Source organism: Mus caroli, chromosome 2 (genome assembly GCF_900094665.2).
Source record: "Mus caroli chromosome 2, CAROLI_EIJ_v1.1, whole genome shotgun sequence".
Taxonomy (NCBI): domain Eukaryota; kingdom Metazoa; phylum Chordata; class Mammalia; order Rodentia; family Muridae; genus Mus; species Mus caroli.
Genome location: NC_034571.1, coordinates 150,723,906 through 150,743,227, shown reverse-complemented (window position 1 = coordinate 150,743,227; position 19,322 = coordinate 150,723,906). Strand labels below are relative to the sequence as shown.

Here is a 19,322-nt window from a genome sequence, read left to right as displayed (position 1 = left end):
GAATCACACAAATGCCTATCTAGTATATTTATTTATGACGTACCCTTAGAGATAAAGGCAGGGTTCCAGAAAGAAGAACAAAATCCAGGCAAACAAAAAGCTGTCTGCACTTATTTAATACTACAAACACAGATATTCAAGAGAAAGTCAGTTAAGAAACAATGGTGTTTAACTTTTAAATATGATTCTGATTTCAAAAACAGTGGTGACTCAAAGCATTAAGACAGAAAACACACACACACATAAAACAGTATTTATCTCTCAAACCAACCTTAAAACACTTATGTAGTGATAGAATATTAAAGTTGTGCAAATGGGAAAAATACCTATAGTGTTTAAACCAACAGATGGCTTCTAAAGAACAAAAATTAAAAATATCAAACAATGCTGCAGAATCAAAGCAAAGGTGGCCCAGTGTCAGGTGGGAGAGGGTGGCTGGGGCCATGCATGTGAAGCTCTGTTGGCCTCAGGACAGAGGGCTGGCTGAACCCGGCAGTCACTGATAGGGAGGATAAAGGGCTATGTCCCTCACAGAAACCAGGTTGGTAGAGGCTCTGGTAAAGCTCCCGGGGCTGTAGCTGAGGTAGTGCTCTGTGAAGAGTGTTCTCCGTGAGAGCACGGTGAGCATCTGCGTGAGCCGGGACCTGATGCCAGTGAAGTGGACCTGCCGCTCCTTACTTAAGTTTCTGAATGAGTCCCTCAGGCACAGATCCAGATGCGGGGTGCCCAGACCCAGGTACTTGGGGTATGCGGGAGTGTGGAGATCAGCAGCCGTCAGGGAAACATGGGAGCTGACCGAGCTTGCCAGTGAGCCCTGGGAAGACACAGAAGAGGATGACCTCAAACTGGAAGACCTCGACACCGACATCTTGGATGCCGGTGACCCTTCTTTGGACTGGGCACCCTGAGGAAGGAAGCTCTCGTCAGCTTCAGTCTGCGTGGCAGTGGACTTGGACCACACTGTGGCCTGGGAGCTCGCTGCCCTGGTGACAACTGTGGTTTGGGTCCCAACACACATCATGCTGGAACTAGTCTGAGTTCCCACCTCACTCAGGCTTACTGCAGCCATCTCTTCTCCGGGCTCTGTTTGGGTAGCAGCATCAGCCACCTTGCTATCCTCTAGCTGGTCCTTGTGGCTGTGGAAATAGTCTTCATCACTGATGGTGGAAGCCTCAGAGTCAGGGCGCTTGGGTTTGCCTCTGTCTTTTGACGGCTCCTCTGGGCCCAGGTTGCTCTTCCTGGGAGTACTTGAGAGCCTGGCCAGCCTCATTCGCAGCAGATTGCCCAGTGTGGGCTCCTTCGACTGTGGCTTTCGGTCAGCCAGATGGTCAAACTTGCTATTGATCTGGAAGTTGGACAGGAGTTTGGAGCTGATGGGCTCTGACTGAGCATACAGGATCCGGAACTCCAGATCAAAGTGTTCAACCACTTGGCCAGACAGAATTACCAAGTTACTGCTGTTTAATTTGCCGTCGGTCCAGGTAAAACTGAAGGATTAAAAACACACAAACCGGTAAAGATAAGGGCTCTCGGCTCAGCTCTCAGTAGCAGCCATGTAAGAGTGACAACTTTGGTGCTAACAGGAAAAACGCCAATGCATACTTCAAGAACCAAGGAGGCTAACTAAGGGTTTAACCAACTCACATGCAAACCCAACCCTCGGGCTCAGCTTTAAACCCCAGCAAGAAGGTCTCAAGTATTTAGGCCAGCAGCATCATTTTAAAGCTTAGAGAATTGGCTGGAGATGCCCCATGGGAAGCTAGTGGCACCTCGTCCAGTTTCTCCAGTGGGGACGGTTACTCCACCAGTGGTGCCGTGCTCAGCACTTTTTATAGCTGATTCATTAGCCTGGTCTCCATGCCTATCCAGCACCCCTTCCTCTTCCTCTGGAAACAGAACCTACACCTGTCTCTACCCACAAAGGCGTTCATGCACACTCCCTCTCTAGTCTCAAAAGGGGTGGGCGTATGGTCCAGGATAGCCATGTCTGATCCCTGGGATTCATCCAGTGTGTGCATGTGACCCTCCCAGGGCTAGGTGAGTCTTCAGAGATGCGCTCCTGCTTCAGGAGTCTCTCTCCATTTGGGAAACAGCCGCTAACGACTGGGTAAGTATGCAAGGGTCTTTGCCTTCAAAGGAAGAGGCCGGGAAGATGAAGAGCAGGGCAGAGTAGGAGACAGTGTTCTAATAAACCCACCCACCACCGCCCCAGGCCCAGGGAGAGCACTGGGGTGGAAAGGAGCATCCGCCTATCGCTCCCAGGACAGCAGAGCTATACAGAGAAACCCTGCCTAAGAAAGCAGTAAACAAACAGAACCATGACGAAGAACACATGTTGCCCGAGAACTGCTTTGGAGCCCAAGAGTCTTCGGACTACCCACAAGGGGGAAACAGAAACAAAGGGGCTACCTGACCCTGAGGCTGTAGTGTGTCTCAACACATCAGAATACCACTGCCAATGCTTTTGTAGAGGGCAGTTTTTATACTTACAGATTTTTAAATAGCCAAAACCCACCCAGAGTCAAGTTTCATCAATATAGACAAATACTGAGTCCCCTTGGAACTTATAAGTGCCCAATAGAAGGAAGCCTCGAGAACACGGCCTCAGTTCTGAACTGGAGCTGCTGGTTGAGAAGGAAGGAACCGAGAGCTGCTTGTCACAGTACCTCACAGGCCACAAAACCCACAGCTGGCACGGTACACTCTATAGAAACAAGTTTTTTTCTTTGCAAACTCTGTAACTCGCACGTACAATGTACTAGAGAGACAGCCAAACACACAGCATAGCACAGCATGAGTAAGAATGGTGTAACTTCCCGGGATTAGCATCACCCACTATGACCTCAACCCTGCCCTCACCTTCCTCTCTCCACTCAAAGATGTGATTGGCAAGGTGGGCCTGGAATATGCCCAGTGCTTTCTAGACTAGTTTCTAGTTTTCATTACCAAGACTGTAACAACCTATTAGCTAAGTATAAATGAGCAGCTCCAGTCTGCTAGAACATTTGCAATGTCCTGACCTTCAAGTAAGCAGGGCAGGTGGGATCTAACTCCCAGGGAACCAGGATAGGACGTCAATTACCCTCCAGGTTTCCCCCAAAGGCCTGGGCCAGGACTTGAATGCAGGACTCTGACTATGGGGGTCTCAAGCTTACTTTAACCTGTGTTTAGTCTTGTGGACCACAGGGGAAAGAGAGTGACTCTTTCCCTGTCTACATCCGACACAACAGGGCTTTTATGAACCAATTCACTCACACGGGTGTGAACTCCTGGGGGACTCTGTCACAGGGCTCTGGTTGGTAGGATCAAGCACTGATTCCTCTAAAGGGTTTGGACTGACTGCTGAGGCCTCTATTCTGAACATACCTGTAAGAGCCTGTTGCCACCCGGATTCCGTCAATCAGTGTGAACTTCTCATGAACCTTCCCAACAACCTTTGTTCCTGACCTTGCATAGTAGATATTTCCTGTAATGGTCCGAACCGTCATCAGCTGTTGGGAAGAGCGTGGGAGAAAAAAAAAAAAAAAAGTCAACGGCCAACTCAGCGACACTATCCAATGCTGAGCCTACTGTGCCCAAACATAGGCATTTGTAGTAGCTTAGGGTATAACCACCATTTAGTGACAGCACACATGACACACCAGCCAGATACTGCTCAAGTCATGTAACTGCTGCATCTAGTCCATCTTTTCATAGGAAGAGAAGAGGCCTTACCTACCTTATAGTCCAGGCTGGCCTTGGACTTGGGATCCCCTAGCCCCACCTCCCAAGTACTGGGATTACATCCGGCACTACTCACTACATTTGACTTGTATTTAGAGACCCTTAGGCTCCTGTGTGAATGCACTATATACTATAAAGGAATATTTGCTTTTTGGAGGAAACAAATGGAATCCAAGAAATGATTTTGAAATAAAACAGGAGATAAAATAATCAGAGAAAGTCTGTTAGTAATGAATAACACTTGGCAAGGGCTGAAAACCCAAGCCTGCCCTGCTCCTATGTCTTTGCACTACATAAGTAAGGAGTAATAGTCTACTTCACCCCGCACTGGAAGGAGTTGGAAGCAGTAATCAGAGGGCAGGCCTCTAACACACCTTGTGGGCATTAATCAGCCAGTTTACATCTACAGGTACTCAGTAACCAAAAAGGTACGCTATATACACATGGATGCACAATTATTCCCATGATGACACACAAACGCATACATAGTGACTTCTTTTTAAACCTTTTAAAAATAATTTTTAAAAAATTTAAATTATGAGTATCTGCGTGTTGGTATGTGCACGTGAGTGTGTCAGACACTCTGGAGCTAAAATTATATGTTTGTGGGGTGCCGAACACACATGTTAGGAACCAAACTCAGGTATCCATCTCTATAACCCTTTACAAATCTTAATATCAAGGTAACGATTTTCTTTAAAACAAACAAACAAACCTGGAGTGAGTATTTCACAGATGAGCATATGGAGTTGGCAGGATAGAGAAGGTAATGACTCCCAAACAAGTCAACACAGGGTAACCATAGAAACACTCTACCTGTAGGGTTAGGGATGGCTCTGTGTCCTTCCCTTTAACATGCATCTGAACGTTATGGAGGCCTGTAATTGTGGACACAGCACTTCTGTACACCTGCCTGTGAATACGCAGCCAAATTCTTGCAGACAGGGTAACTCAATATTCTGAACCAATCAGAGCGCAGAGCAGGGGATGCCTCTGAGAAAAGCGCAGACCCACAGCACATGCAAGCCTAGGAGGGAAGCGAGCAGCTACCTAGAAAGGAGAAAACCCACTATAAAGACAAAGTGTCTTCAGACTTCCTGCAGAGGTCCTGGACCACCATGAAGGCAAGAGCCAACAAAGTCAGCAGTCTCTGCCTCGTTGACGGAGCAGAGGGAATGGCTTTGCAGAGCTAGAACAGTTCTGCTGCTTTTTTTTCTGCTGCTGAGACTCAGACTGCTTAATTACCCAAGAGCACTTGAAATTACACCCTGACACCTTCCACGCTTCCACAAGAGCAGCTGTGGCCTAGATGCCTGGCTGGGTGGCAGTGCTCTTCACCGTACCCAAATGGCATTGTCCTCGAGTCCTCCTAGCTCACTGACTGCTGGATCACACGGCTGTTTCAGTTCAGTCTACAAGGTCCAATCCTACCTCACTGGTGAATTTGCTTTGTGGCACAAATGACAGGGTGGTAAATCATCTAAGTCAGCCCAATCCTTGGTCTGCTCATTAGAGCAAACAGCCAGCAGACACTCTGACGGAGCGGCCAGGGAGATGAGACTCAGTAAACCATGCTGCCTGTTTACAAGGTACCATACTAGTCAGAGCCTCTCCTGCAGTGGCGGCGAGAAGCCTGGCTCCTGCTGACCGTGCCATTCCTCATGCCAAGTGCCTGGCAGCATGAGGGTAAGGCAGGCTCTGGCTTCAGAAGTTGCTCCATTCCTCAGACATGAATTCTGTAACAAATGTCTCTCTTACCTCATTCCCAAAGAGAGTAAGCCAACCCTGGCCTTACACCAAGACACCTGACTTATTGTCATACCTAGAGGAAGACATAAAGTCTGGTTCTGTACTGACGGGGAAGCAGCAGTAGGTGATGGAGAGCGACTGAGGAAGACAGACGGAGTCAAAGCCGGGGCGTGCTGTAACTGTGGACTCCTGGGCTCTCCATCTCACCATTTCCTGATCCAAAGCATCAGGGCCACCAAGATAGGGCCACCATGAGATGACAGGGCTACCATGAGATGACAGGGCCACCATGAGATGATAGGGCCACCAAGAAAGTTAGCGATGCCATACTTGTCAGAGCAGTGGGCAGGGCCAGGGACAGAACAAGAGCTTCAAAATGGCCACTGTAGCAAAAAGCTGAACCCCCTGGAGCCACCAAGCGTTGGCTTGGCTATGGTCAGGTCTGTCCTCACTGCTGACAAGCCTGACAGTCACTTTACTGTTTCTTATCAATGGCCTAGTGAAGATATAAATCATACGCCACATAATTCACCTGCTTAATGTGCAAATCTGTACTATTTATAGATGTACAAAACCATTTGCACAATTATAGAACTTTTCATTACCTCAAAAACAAACAAGCAAGCAAAGAGCCTGAAGCCCTTTAGTTACAAACCCACCCATCCCTCAATCACGTGTCCACAAACCCGATGCTAACCTACCTTCTCTCTACAGATGACCCTGCTCTGGGCTTCCACATACATAGAATCATACTGCATATGATCATTTGTATATGGCTTCCTGCACTAAATCCAGTATTTTCAGGGTCACCATGTGGTAGCATGGGTCAGTACTTTAGTCCTTTTAAAGAGCGAATAATATTCTATTGTTCTGAACAGACAATGTATAGTCTATGCACTTATTAGCTGATGAAACTCCCAGCACCTATAAACAGGCGCGTGCCTTCATTCCTCTGGGTAGTTACCTAGGAATGGAACTGCAAGGTCATGGGTGGTGGTCATTTTCTGTGAGCCTTCAGTTTCCTCACTTGTTAGTGGGAGCCCAGCACCAGCAGCACCAGCCTCAGCACATTTTAGATCATGGGTACTCTGCCATGTTACCGACAGTGGGGAGACAGAAATGGTGACCCACAAACCTTTTCCTGCTCAGGATGAACTTTCAGATCCATGCACATGTCCAAAAAGTGGGGGAGCAGAGCCTGGTCCAGGAGGATGTACACAGCCACCCCCCGCTTCCTACAGCTCTCCTGCAGGTCTCGGAAGATGTCGATGTCTGAGAAAACGTCCATTACCACAGCAATCACCTATGAGATAAGGCAGAAGGAAAAGTAAGGAACTCTAAACCCCATCTTCAAAGACACTCTCTTCCTCAGCAGTATGCCCCACCATTAGCTCTTTTCCACTTCCAAAGACACCTGGGTGCCCATGTCTGACAAGTCCTGGCCTGGCACAGCTAACTCACACTCGCTTATCCCCATGGCAAGCTTCTCATTTAACTTCCATGCCACCACTAAACCCCTGTTCTCCAGGTTCAGTTTGGACTAGCAAGCTGTCTGGGTTCTTGGACCACCACACTGAAATCCCAGTCACAAGGTTTTTCCCAGTCTGGCTTCAGGTTCCTGTCTATGAAGTTGATAAATACAATCTTGGGACTGGCAAGATGGTGCAGATAGCAAAGGCGCCTGGTACCAACCAGATAGATAGCCTATGTTCCATCCTCACTGCTACCAAACAGATAGCCTGTGTTACATCCTCACCGCTACCACAGATAGCCTGTGTTCCATTCTCAGAACTCACCTGGTGGAAAGAGAAAAACCAACTCTTGCAAGCTGTCCCTCTGACCTCCTCCACATAGCCCATGTGCACCACACACAAATACACTTAAAGAAAAAGACCTTCTTAGGGGATTCTCTCAGAAGCCCCCTTTGGCTATTAATATTCATGCCCACGTTTGTTTTTTGGTTTGTTTGTTTGGTTGGTTGGGTTTTTTGGTTTTGGGGGTTTTTTTTGTTTTGTTTTGTTTTTTGACTATCCAATTCTACATTATGGGCTCTGAGTATTTTCACCCTGCTTTAGAAAGACTCCATCCATTACCAATTTAGTGCTTGAAATGATCAGATGAGGCTCACAGTGCCCCACCCCATCCTGTTTCCAATACCAGATATTCCCCACCAGTCAGGACAAGAACGTGGAAATATTACCTCAAAATTATGCCTTTCCACTCAGCTCTGTTCTCTCTTCTCCCCAGCAATGTGTGCCCCTGATACAAACTGATTTTCTATACCCAGGCCAGACCAAGCTAAAAGCCAATGTTCACCAATGCGTCCATGGGCAAATTATCACTGTTTTGAATGTCTGCTTTCTAAGCTACAAAACAGACCTGCAGTAAAATGTAAACAACTGCACAGCTGCAAGGTCCAAGAGGCCATTGGTGTCTGCCCCGCCACCCGGCCACCTGTGTGGAGCTGCTGCCAGCTCCCAGTTTCCTTCCTTCATTTACAGAAGCTAGTACCGCTGGCAGCAGAGCCTCATCGCCTGCTTCAAGGGCCCTCAGAAATTCCAGGCAGGGAGGCAGGGCGAACAAGTCCCTGCAGATCGAGTCAGGAAGCCAGCATTTGGGAGCTGTTTTGCAATTGGGAGTGGTCAGGGCTTCTCCATCTCCCAAACTCAACAGTAAAAAAATCCCTTGTATCTGAATCACATTAAGCAACCACTCTGCTGAGAATTCCAGCTGCTTCTCAGTCTCGATGCCCTCCTTCTACTGCAGCAGAGCCCTCCAAGGGAAGGCTTCGTCTCCAAGGTGGAGACCTCAAGACAGTAACCGACAGGCTTGTACCCCGTAAACATCTGTAGAATTAAAAAGAAGCCAGCTAAGGGTTGGTGGCATCTTCAGAAGCTTATAGGCCCTGATGGCTTTCACACAGCCTGTGTCTACCCCGTTCACTTGGGGCCTGTTAACAGGGTTTAAAGGCAAAAGCCGGGACAGGAGCTCAGCGTGGCACTTGCTAGCTGTGTGACCTGGTGCTTGACCTCTCTCAGCCTTGGATTCCTTCCCTTCTAGAAGGCCAGGATAGCAGCACTGCTGAGATGGTTGAGGGAGAGCAAGTCTGGAGTGGGCTTGGCTCAGTTAGGCAGCTGGTGCCTCTGAGTCCAAGGCAGGCTGGCCTGCACTGGGCAGAGATGGCTGCCCAGGGCTGACAGGACCTGGATGAGGAAAGCAGAACGAGGCATACATGTTCTATATGTGTTCTATACATATTCTGCAGGGAGCAGTAAGTCAGCTGCCTTGTGAGGGGAGGCAACGGAGGCACTGGGAGAGAGAAGGGAGGCTTCTTCAGAGAGGTAAACAAGAGAGCCGAACCACAGATAAGATAAGGAGCCAGGCCTGATTGCACAGATTTGTAATCTTGGCTCCCTGGGACAGAAGGCCATGGGAGAAGTGAAGGGCACTCTAACCGGAAACCACATGAAGACAGAAAAGGCTGGGAAGGACAGGGTGCATGCCAGTGTGGCTGGAAGGGGAGCCACGGATGCAATTGGCAAAGAGGGATGTATAAGATGGGAGAAGGCTCTGGAATCCATGTCAGCCCTTTGTGCCCACACTGCCTGAAGAGGGAGAGGATACAGAGAGATGACGCCAGAAGAGACGGTGCTGCTGCAGAGCAGAGACCTGAACCTACTTCCTCTAACTCAGCACTGAGAATCTCTGGGTCAGCCACCCATGGGGGGATGGGGACCTTTGGAGCTAACAGACTTCAAATTCTGCAGATATTTTGGAGGACTAGGGTATGAAAGAGAAGTCCCAGCCAAGAACTGAGGCCACAGGGGAGAAAATGGAGCCATGGGAGAGCCCAGCCATGGGCACAGGGCCACAGAAACACAACCAAGGTGGTGAGAGACCTTACAGACTGGCTCTCCAGGGTGCACGAGAGAACTGGAATAGAAGAAGAGAAGAGCAACCTGTGCAGACCTGCTGGCCTCCCTGATTGATGGTCAGCAGAGCCCCTGTGAGCTGCATACAGCTAGCTAGCTAATGGGCTAGTCAAGTGAGAAAGGAGGAGAAGCCAAGAGATGCAGAGTGATGGGCCATGAACACACCCTGGGGGCCACTCAAACAGGGACTAGGAACCCAGCCCAGTTGGCAGGGTTAGAGAAGGCCACCAGAGGCAGAATGGGAGCAGGGCCCAGACCACAGAGGCCTGCCAAGAGTTCTGATTGCCCAATTAATAAAACAGGTGTACGAACAACACCTGCAGTGGCTGCTGAGTAGTAATTTGCAGTTCGGTTCGTGTATCCTTGATTTTAAAGCCGAAACCTTCCACAAACTAAATGTGAAGGCCTGCCTCACTCAGGGTATCTGAGGGTGTAGGAATGTCTTACTCTCCCGATTCTCCTGCACCCAGCACAGCCTCCTTTCTGAGGGCCTGAAAGTAGGGCCCTCAGAAGACTTGCAGGAAAGCTCTCCTTCCTTCAAGGCCTGCCCTCCCTGGATGCTTACCCAGAGCCCTGCCCTCATATGTCCATGCCCTACAGAACCGGAGCAGGCCTGCAGCTTGTCACCTCTTAGGAAGAAGAGTCCTTTACAAAACTGGCTGGCCTAGCCTCCGTTCCACCAAGCCAGTCCTGCTTTCCAGGGGGACACACCCACTGGGAAAAGTGGACATTTCCACAGCAAAAGTTGAGCTCATTACTGTGTATTGCATCCCCAGAACCGCCGGGCTGATGAAAATCTGTATTTGGGTGTCAGGTTGACGTGTGGTGGGCTCTAGGCTTCAGAGAACAGCCGTCGTGGCGCAATGCCTCCCTTGGCTGAAGAGCTCATGCTGCAGACTGCAGAGCCACAGAACACCTGGACAAGGCAGCACAGACTCCTGTCACTGAGTCCACTCTCCCTTTAGGGGTACCCACCCCACAACATGCCCACAGCAACCCTAAGGCACCACCTTCTCTCGGTCTGAGCTGCATGGAGCTGGCCCCTTCTCTCCGGGTTAGAAGTCTGGTGACTGCAAAGAGTCTATTACTACAGGGTCAGACCTATCTGCCAGATACCCATAAAGGAAGCACCCAGCAGCCTGAAGCTGGCCGAGAGGGGAATCCATACTACACTACCTGTGTTTCCTCAAGCCACATCTGGAGGGGCCACCCATGTGCCCAGCCCCCCATGTTCAGCTTGAGTGACAAACCATAAGCCTATCATCAGTCCCTTGACTTCAGCAAGGCCTAAGGAGTCCACAAGCGATCACAGGTTTCTGTCTTCTGATAGAGCAGAGCCGAGAGAGAGCATGTTTACATTACGCATTAGGCAGAGCTGGAACCTCGGCCACTGCCACTTAGCCCAAAAGCTCAAAGAGATCTTCAGAGCTTCCAAAGCTGCATTAGCCAGCATGCCCAGCGTACAAACTTGGAAGAGCTAGATAAGAGGGTCAAGGGACACACTTAAGTAAGGGGCTGAAATGCCAACCCGTGTTTCTGTGCCTCCAAAGCCCAACATAAGAAGCGTGCTGAGCTAAATATTGTTACAGAAAAGTCTAATGTGGATCTCACAATTGCTAAGAACTTGCAGTAATCCTGAGAGGATCAGTAAAGTATCCCACAAAGCCCACGGGTTCAAGTCCACCACGAAGGACAACTTCTAACAACACGATGACTGTCTGTCAAGGAAGGAATCTCACAAACCCCCAGCATACTGGGCACCCTCTCTTCTGCAGTTCTGCTGACAGAGCCAGAGCCACACTGATCGAGGACCTTGTGAAGCTCAGTTGTTACGTGATCGGACTGCAGAACAAACCTGGACTCCTCCTCCTCTCTGCAGAACCGGGGAAGCCGTCACAAGGTAGGTTGTACTGGCTTCTAGAATGTGCATCTAATTCCACCCACCTCATACCCTTTGGTGATTCAGCTGATGAGAAAACCCTCAGTGGCAACTGCTATAGTCTTAGTCCTGAAGTCTGCCACTATCGCTGGACAAGACGTGTAATCAGAGGTTCGGTGTCCTTTGAAACAAGGCCTTCCTGCTGCCACACAGCCCTGAAACCGGCTGCTCGCCCTCTGACCGGGCACATGCATGGCCTGGAGGGGCCACTGCAGGCCAGTTGTTCCTGTTCTCATTCTAGCAGGAAGCACATGTCAATCACCCCTTTCCTGTGTGCCTCAATTTCCCTCCCTTCCTACCCAGAGTCATAAAGGCAGATCAGGTGTACAGAATGCTTGGAATTCTGCCAAAGCCTTGTATAATGTGTCAGCCTGGACGACTGACCACTGAGTCCTGATGCTGAGCACGTCAACCACCTAGAGACTTTCCTTGCTAAACTATCAAACGTACCATTCACCCCAGTGGGTTTTATGGTTTTGTTTTTGAGATAGGTCTTGGTATTAGCCCAGGCTAGTCTCAAATTGAAGATATTCCTGCTTCAGTCTCCAAAATGCTAACAACAGTCAGGAGCCACCACTTGTTACATGTTTTAATGGGACTAAAACTGCTCATTGAGATTTCTAAAACAAAACAAAACAGAACAACAACAACAAACCTTTGAACTACTTTGATATAGTCTTCTGGGTTTAAAAACAAGAGAATGTAATTTTCACAGCAAAAGGTAAACTTAATAGCAGTTTTCACTATTGCCCCAGCAGGAGGAACATTGGGAAAATCAAGTAGCCTTTTTTTTTTTTTTTTGGGTGGGGGGAGATTTTAAGTGTTTAACTATGCAAAGCATTTTCCTGTTCCAAAATTCAATCTGTAAAACAAGCTATGTCCCCTCCTATTTTCCTTTCCTTTTCTCTCAGGGAATAAATCACTCCAATCGTTTGGCTTTGGGTTATTCTTCCACTGATAGGATAAACAAGTACTTGTGGGAGTATGCAGTATCATACGTTCACATCCATGCAGCGTCATATGTTCACATCCATGCAGTGTCATACATTCACATCCATGCAGTATCATATGTTCACATCCATGCAGTAACATGCATTCACATCTATGCAGTATCATGCATTCACATCCATGCAGTATCATATCTTCACATCTATGCAGTATCATATGTTCACATCTATGCAGCATCAGATGTTCACATCCACGCAGTATCATATGTTCACATCTATGCAGTATCATATGTTCACATCCATCCGTAGATAAAAGGCTGGACAATGACACACTCTGCACAGTGTTGTCCATGAGAACCTTCTGAGATGACAGAGGAATTAAGGTTTACATGTAGTTTTAATTTATACAAACTTAAATAATCACGTGTACTTAAGCATCAGTACTTGTATTGGCCCACGCTATCTGGACACTCTGCAGCAGAGCTTGCCTACATTTGTCTTGAGAGCCATGGGGTCCTCCATGACGTACACGTACTAATTTCTCCCCTAATCCTCTGCTGTGACATGAGCTCTTTCTGAGCCTTTGGTAGGAGCTACAATAAGCAGTATGCCTCCAGTCCTGTGTTTGCCAGTGTTTCTGGGGGTCAGACTCAGGTGTGTTACAACTAGGTCAATGGAGAATACAGCAGAAATTCACCCCTCTAGAGGCTGGTGTCATTTACGCCAGGACCTCGTTTGCTTGGTTTTTTTTTTTTTTAAAGACAAGTTCCTACTGCATAGCTCGGGCTAACCTCCAACTCTAGATTCTGCTGTCTCAAGAGCTAGGATAATAATAAGGCAACTCAGGCACGGTGGTACGCAGGAGGTAAGCGGATTTCTGTGGGTTCAAGGCCAGCCTGGTCTACATGACAAGTTCCAGGCTAGTCAGGGCTACTTAGTGAGACCCTGTCTCAAACAACCCTCCCAAAATTAATAAGAAGAATAGGTAAATGAAATGGCAGCTAGAAGAATAGAGGGGGACTGTGGAGGTACTGTTTAGTGGTGGCATCCAATCCATCCACAGTGTTGTTCAACCATTGCTACCCCTCCGAGCTGCTTCTCCGGCAGAGCAGAAAAGCTGACTACTAAGCAGAAACTCCGTGTGGTCCCCTCTGCAGACTAGCTTTGAAGGTCATAACTACTTGGAGGAGGGAAGTGCTAAGAGTGTGTAGGGCATGGGGACAGAGATGCTCAGAGTCACTACAGCAGTGAACAGGACAGTGGCCTCAGGACAAAGAGCCATCCACTCCAAGTGCCAACAGTGGCGAGGTTGAGAAACCCGGTGGGGCTGATGTGGGCATCTGGAACAGGAACTGATCCCATAGCATAGATTCTATCGTAACACAGGGGAGGATTGGGCAAGCTCGGGAGAGCTCAGCCCATCAGAACATCCTCATACACGCCAGGGGCCTCCGAGAGACTCCACAGCTGCTCTTCCTCCTGGCTGGACTCGTCCATGATGCAAAGAGAGGCACCACTAACGCTCTGATCATCAGATGGATGCTCAAAGGTGTGCTCGCCGCACAGGTGGCCTCTTTGGAACAAAAGCATATTAGGAACAGCAGCTGGTAAGAACAAGTGGGAGGTGTCAGCTCTCCAGGCAGAGTGAGCCTGGCCTATCAACTCCCACCCAGAAGCCGGGATATCTGGGTACCATAGTATCTCGGCCGGAGGATCTCAAGTTCAACTGGACTACACATCAAAACCATTTCAAAATGAGGGACCTGGGGAGAGAAAGCAGGGAGGGGGTAGGAACAACAACCAACCTCCCAGGACAGGCACATCAGAAGCACCTGACCAGGGGCACGTCCAGGCAGGGTCACAGCTCCGCCAAGTACTAGGTGGCAGAAAGAAGCACCTAAACTGCTTAGTTTCTCATCCTACCTCTTCATTCTCCCCTCCACGCAAAAATCGTAAGGCTGAATAGAAAGGGCTTAACAGGCCTCCATGAAAAATACTGAGGACCAACTATGTGTCAGATTCCCAGGGAGGTTCCATGGAGCCAGAGCTGCCGGAGAAACCCCATCCCAGAGCCATCCATTCAGAAAGATACTCCTGACCCTTGGCAAACACCCCTGGTATCCTACGCTGTGTGCTGATGACAGAACCTGGGTATCTAGGCTCCTTCCAGGTCCACCACAGAGAATCTAGGCTGGTGCACAGATTTCCTCAGCGAGGGGAGGTAAAGCTACAGGGGGCAAGCAGCTAGATCTGACCTCACTCCAGTGCCGCCTGGTCCCCACCTCTCGGCTCACTACAAGGGACAACCCCCACCCCACCCCGGGAAATTCACATTTCCTTCAGCCACTCCCTAGATTTCTTTATTTGTTTCAGATACTAGAAATAGCTGGCCTGTCTTGCCGAAGCCAGGGAAAATGCATGGTGATTTATAAAATCCAAGCACCGGGGACCTACGTTGTCTTGAAGTCATTAACCACCTTCCCCACTTAAAGGCCTCTGCTCCTTTGATTCTTCTTAAAACAGGCCACTCTGTTCTTTTTACAATTTAAAAAAAAAAAAAGCCAAGCAAGCATTGAGTGATTGATTGATTGATTGATGTGTAGCCTGCGCACAGCTCTACTGCTCACAGCCCAGGCAGCTCTTGCTATCATCACTGCTTTTCTGTTTATAAGATGGGCAACACGGGAATTCGACATCCCAATCTTTGGGGAACTGTTTAAAACCTTCAGCCCCTGGGAAGCAGGGAGGCTGTGGGGAGGAGGATTACCTGTGGGCCCTCTGTCTGGCAAGGAGGCACAGTCCAGCCCTCGAGAAGCTGAGGAAGGATGATAGTGGGTTCAGTGAAAAAAACAACCAAGCAAGCACAGTACTGGCCCTGGAGCCAGGCACACACTGCACCCAGCTCTGCCTCACCATGCTCAACAAGCTACTTGACCTAGATGCGTCTGCTATGTCCTTTAAGTGCAGCTTCCTCTGGCCTTGGGAGGATGAGGAGGTAATCTGGGTAAAGAACTCAATTAGCGCCCCAAATATTTGCCTTCACCACACACATCAGACATCTGGAAACACCTGACATGTGAACCGTCAGAGCCTTCCCCGTCACGAGCAATGCACTTCAAAGGACATGGCCAGGGTGACACAGCCACTCCCAGACACCCATGCACGTCTTCACAGGTGGCAGGCAGCCTTTGACAGCTAGTCCTCTGATCTCTCTCAGTAGCTAGTCCTCCTCCACCCGGGGACAGGACACTTCTCCCACAGGGCTCACGCACAACACTGTAGTTAATGGGGATTCTCAGAGTCTGCCTCCATCATCTCTAGAAGCAACCTAGCTTCTCCGTGCTGCAGTTTATCCTCTGTAAAGTGGACAGAATAATCAACAATTTCAAGGTTACTGAAAATACTGTCTGGCAAAGAGAAAGCATTGTTTGTTTGTTGGTTGGTTGGTTTGTTTGTTTGTTTTGAGACACACCCCACCCCACACCCCATATAGCTTTTGTAGGCCTGGAACTTGCAATTTAGACCAAGCTAGCCTCAAACTCATAGAGATGTGCCTGTGTCTGCCTGCTGGGATTAAAGGCAGTGAGAAAACAATTTTTATTGACTCATTTTTTTTTCCCTCTTAAAGCCTCATGCCTCAAATTAACCTAATTCATAGATACCACACTCCTTGGCCAGCTTAGTCCTTATTTTCCTTCCTGTATTCCAGTGTAGTCCCATCACTGCCTACAAAGGCCAGCAAGTCTCAGCCACGGCCAGCTTGCCCAGCATTCGAAGGCAGAGCCTGGCTGTTCTCTATAGGAACTGAGGAGGCAGAGCCATCAACCTTCCATGTGTTTCCTTCTCCCCCTGGTCCCCTTTGTGTGTACTCAAACCCAAGACCTCCAGCATGTTAAGGTCTGTCCTGCCACAGAGCTACCCCTCCAGCCTTCAAGCTTCCTCACTGTCCACATACTTTCCTCCCGTTTCTTTCCACTCCAGTTCGTCGTGTCTCAAATTCAAGGAACTCTGCCTAAAACTGGCTTCCTGCCCACCCTGCCTTAATCCAGACTCTTTCCTCCTACAAGGATGTCTCTGGCCTCCTTGCCACCTCAGCCCTCCTAAATCTAAACTCCTTCACGTCAGACTTACTGCTAGGAACACCACCCCAATCATCTTTTCCACTTTTGGTCCCCATCTTCTCCATAGACAGGCTAGTTCCATCCTTCCTTCTCAGTCCAACTCAGTCATCGCCACTCCAGATTTTCTTCTAGCCCCTTCCTCATCCCCAGTCCTCCACGAACTAAGGACGAGAGCCACACCCCCTCCTCTGTGACCCCAGCCCTGGCAGTGTGACAACTGGGAGACTCTGGGTAAGTATGCACTTTGGCATATATACAAAAAATGCTCATTGGGTTTCCCACCTTTCTCCATGGGAAAGCCCAGCTTCCAGAGACAGGGATGTAGGAGAGGGGTAAAGGAAGTAGGTACAGAGGGAAGCAGGAGGCCCCATCCACTGATGTTTTTCAGATTGCAAGAAAGATAGGGAAGTCTCTGCTGTAGCTGTGATCCCTTTTAAGGCAAGTTTTCCTTCTGACCTCTAGCTCTAGTGCCTTCACCCAACTGAGCAAAAGGTTAGAGCAGCCCACACCTCTGCCTTTCCCGGAGACCAGGTCTTTCCTTCTCAAGGTGTCCCCAAGGAGTGCTCAAATTCTCCTCCCAGAGGGAAGCTTTGGACATGCACCCTTAGCCCACAATTTTGCCTCTTCCAAACGCTTTATAATTTTGTACTGAACCCACAAGCGAAACATTTCCAGCATCAAACGGACCCTCAGCCCACCCAAAGCTCACAGGATTAACATGAATCCAGCCATAGCCGTACCATTCCCTGAACAGCAAAACGCTTGGTCACCTACACTCTTATCCTCAAAGTCCTGCCAGTCAGGTACAGAACCAGCATCAGAACATTGGCTTTGGCACTAGGAAGGCAGAGGCAGGAGGATTGCCTGAAATTGAAGCCTGTAAGTTCCAGGTAAGCCTGGGTTACAGTGACCTTGTCTTGCAGAGAGGAAAACAAAAAACAAAAGACAAAAATAACGCAAACTTGCTCCTAGACTGGGTGATGTCAACCTGATCCGCACCCTAACATATAGCGGTGCCAGGCCTACTAAGTCTTGACATGGTCTGAGGCTTTGCCGGTCATGTTCCGGGCACAGTCAAAAAGTCTGGGAATGGAGCAGTGTTCACCAGCATGCAAACTTGTAGCCACACCCTCCCAAGTGGAGCCCTCTTTCTCCCTGATCTACGGCAGGCCAGACTCTATACCCCACCCCAGGCCACTCGGGCAGTCTGACACTAGCTAAGATAAAAACCCATTGTAACCAGTGGCTTATCTAAAGCACAAATATTTGCATTTTGGATCAATGCTACTTGGAACAGTCACAGGCACTGTGGGTTAAAAATATCTCCCACCAGACTCACAGAAGTGAAAGAGATAAACCGACTGCTCGAATTTATCTGTCTACAACATTAAGACGCGTGGAAAAGTGGCAATTACAGATCTCCCCATGGTCTCCGGGTATCATCTTTTGGGTAAAACTAAGCTTTTACTTAAAAGCTCCTGAAAGTGAGATCTAATGTCAGCTGACGTCCCTGGAATTCTGCAATCCACTTTGGTTTGAACTAACAGTCGCTCTGTTCCAGGGGTACCAATAACAGAAGTTGGGACTACGACACGACTCAATTTTCAGAAGGCCGATGCTCCTCCCCTAGCCGCTGCCAGGGGGCCACTCACCTCTCGGGCGGAGCGCAACTGCTGGCGCAGCGCATCCTTGCAGCCGTACGGGCCTCCGGCGCCCGCGCCGCGGGGCTGGAAATGAGCCTCGACGCGCGTGGCACCGCGGTAGGCACCCTGGTAGAAGGAGGGCCAGCCGAGCTCCAACGCCGGCGGTTCCAGGTCCGACTGCTCCGGAAAGTAGGTGCCGGACGAGCATTCGTGAGAGGAGCCGAACGAGTCCTCCGCTACCGCCGCCCCATCCTCGCCCGGCCGCTCGGCAGCGCCCAGAACCTCGCGCACCTCGTCGGCGTTGAGGAAGCGGCCCAGCCGCTCACGCCGTAAGAAGGCGGCCCAGGCGTCGGGGCCACCGGCCAGCAGCTGCTCGAGAGCCAGACGCCGCGCCTCGCTGAACAGCTCCGTGGGGTTGGGCGGTCCGCACGGAGACAGGCAGGCCGCGGGAAGGTCGTCCAACAGCTCGAAGCGAGCAGCCATGGCAGTGCCCAGAACCGATCCACTTGACTACGGAGGTAGTCTGAGATTTTTATAGGCATCTTTGAATCAAACCAGCCCGCTCTATTGGCTCGCCGCCCCGCCCCGGCAATCCCATTGGCTGGATGTCTCCCATGCGCACCAAAGGCTCTGCCCCCTCATTGCCATTGGTTGCTCCTGAGACAGAACCCGCCCACCCTCTGATCTCACTGCCTGATGGCTGAGTGGAATTTAAATCTGACTTTACCCCGCCCTAGCGGCTCCAGAACCCTGCCAACCCGGGACATAGCCCCGCACTGTCCGAGCACGCCCCCTGCCGGGTGCCCTACAACATGGTGCTTCAAGGACTCGGACTAGGGGTAGGACTTGCTCCTGGACATGCTTATTTTGGTGTGATCAGCCTCATTGCCACTCCTCCCTGCATCTAATCATTAACTTATCAATACAGACAGAGAGCAAATGAGAAGGAGAGAGGGACAGAGGGACGGAGGGAGGGGGAGGGAGAGGGAAGGGAAAAGAAGGGGAGGAGGAGAGAGACAGAGTTTGAGCCTGGAGTGGTGGTTCATCAGTTAAGAGCACTTCCAGAGGATCTGGGTTTAGTACTGTCTCCCCTGGCAGCCTCTAACCACCTATAATGCTTCCAGAGAATCTGATGATGCCCTTTCTGGTATCCACGGATACTGTATGCATACGTAGCACACAAACATACACATTAAATAAATAAAAATAAATAAATTTCTTTTTTCTCAGTGGTGCAGAGCTGGGGGTGGTGGCACACTCCCAGCACA

The 19,322-nt window shown here is 49.6% G+C and overlaps 1 protein-coding gene across 1 annotated transcript; it reads right to left on the bottom strand.

Annotated features, from left to right (window-relative positions):
• Positions 1-14: 14 nt before the first annotated feature.
• Positions 15-18,554, bottom strand: Fam83d (family with sequence similarity 83 member D). The gene is made up of 4 exons (XM_021155744.1): positions 18,064-18,554; positions 6,608-6,775; positions 3,367-3,491; positions 15-1,487 (listed from the first exon to the last, which is right to left on the bottom strand). The coding sequence occupies exons 1-4, from the start codon at positions 18,535-18,537 to the stop codon at positions 497-499; spliced, it is 1,758 nt and encodes a 585-aa protein (XP_021011403.1). The 5' UTR covers positions 18,538-18,554; the 3' UTR covers positions 15-496.
• Between the last annotated feature and the right edge of the window lie 768 nt (positions 18,555-19,322).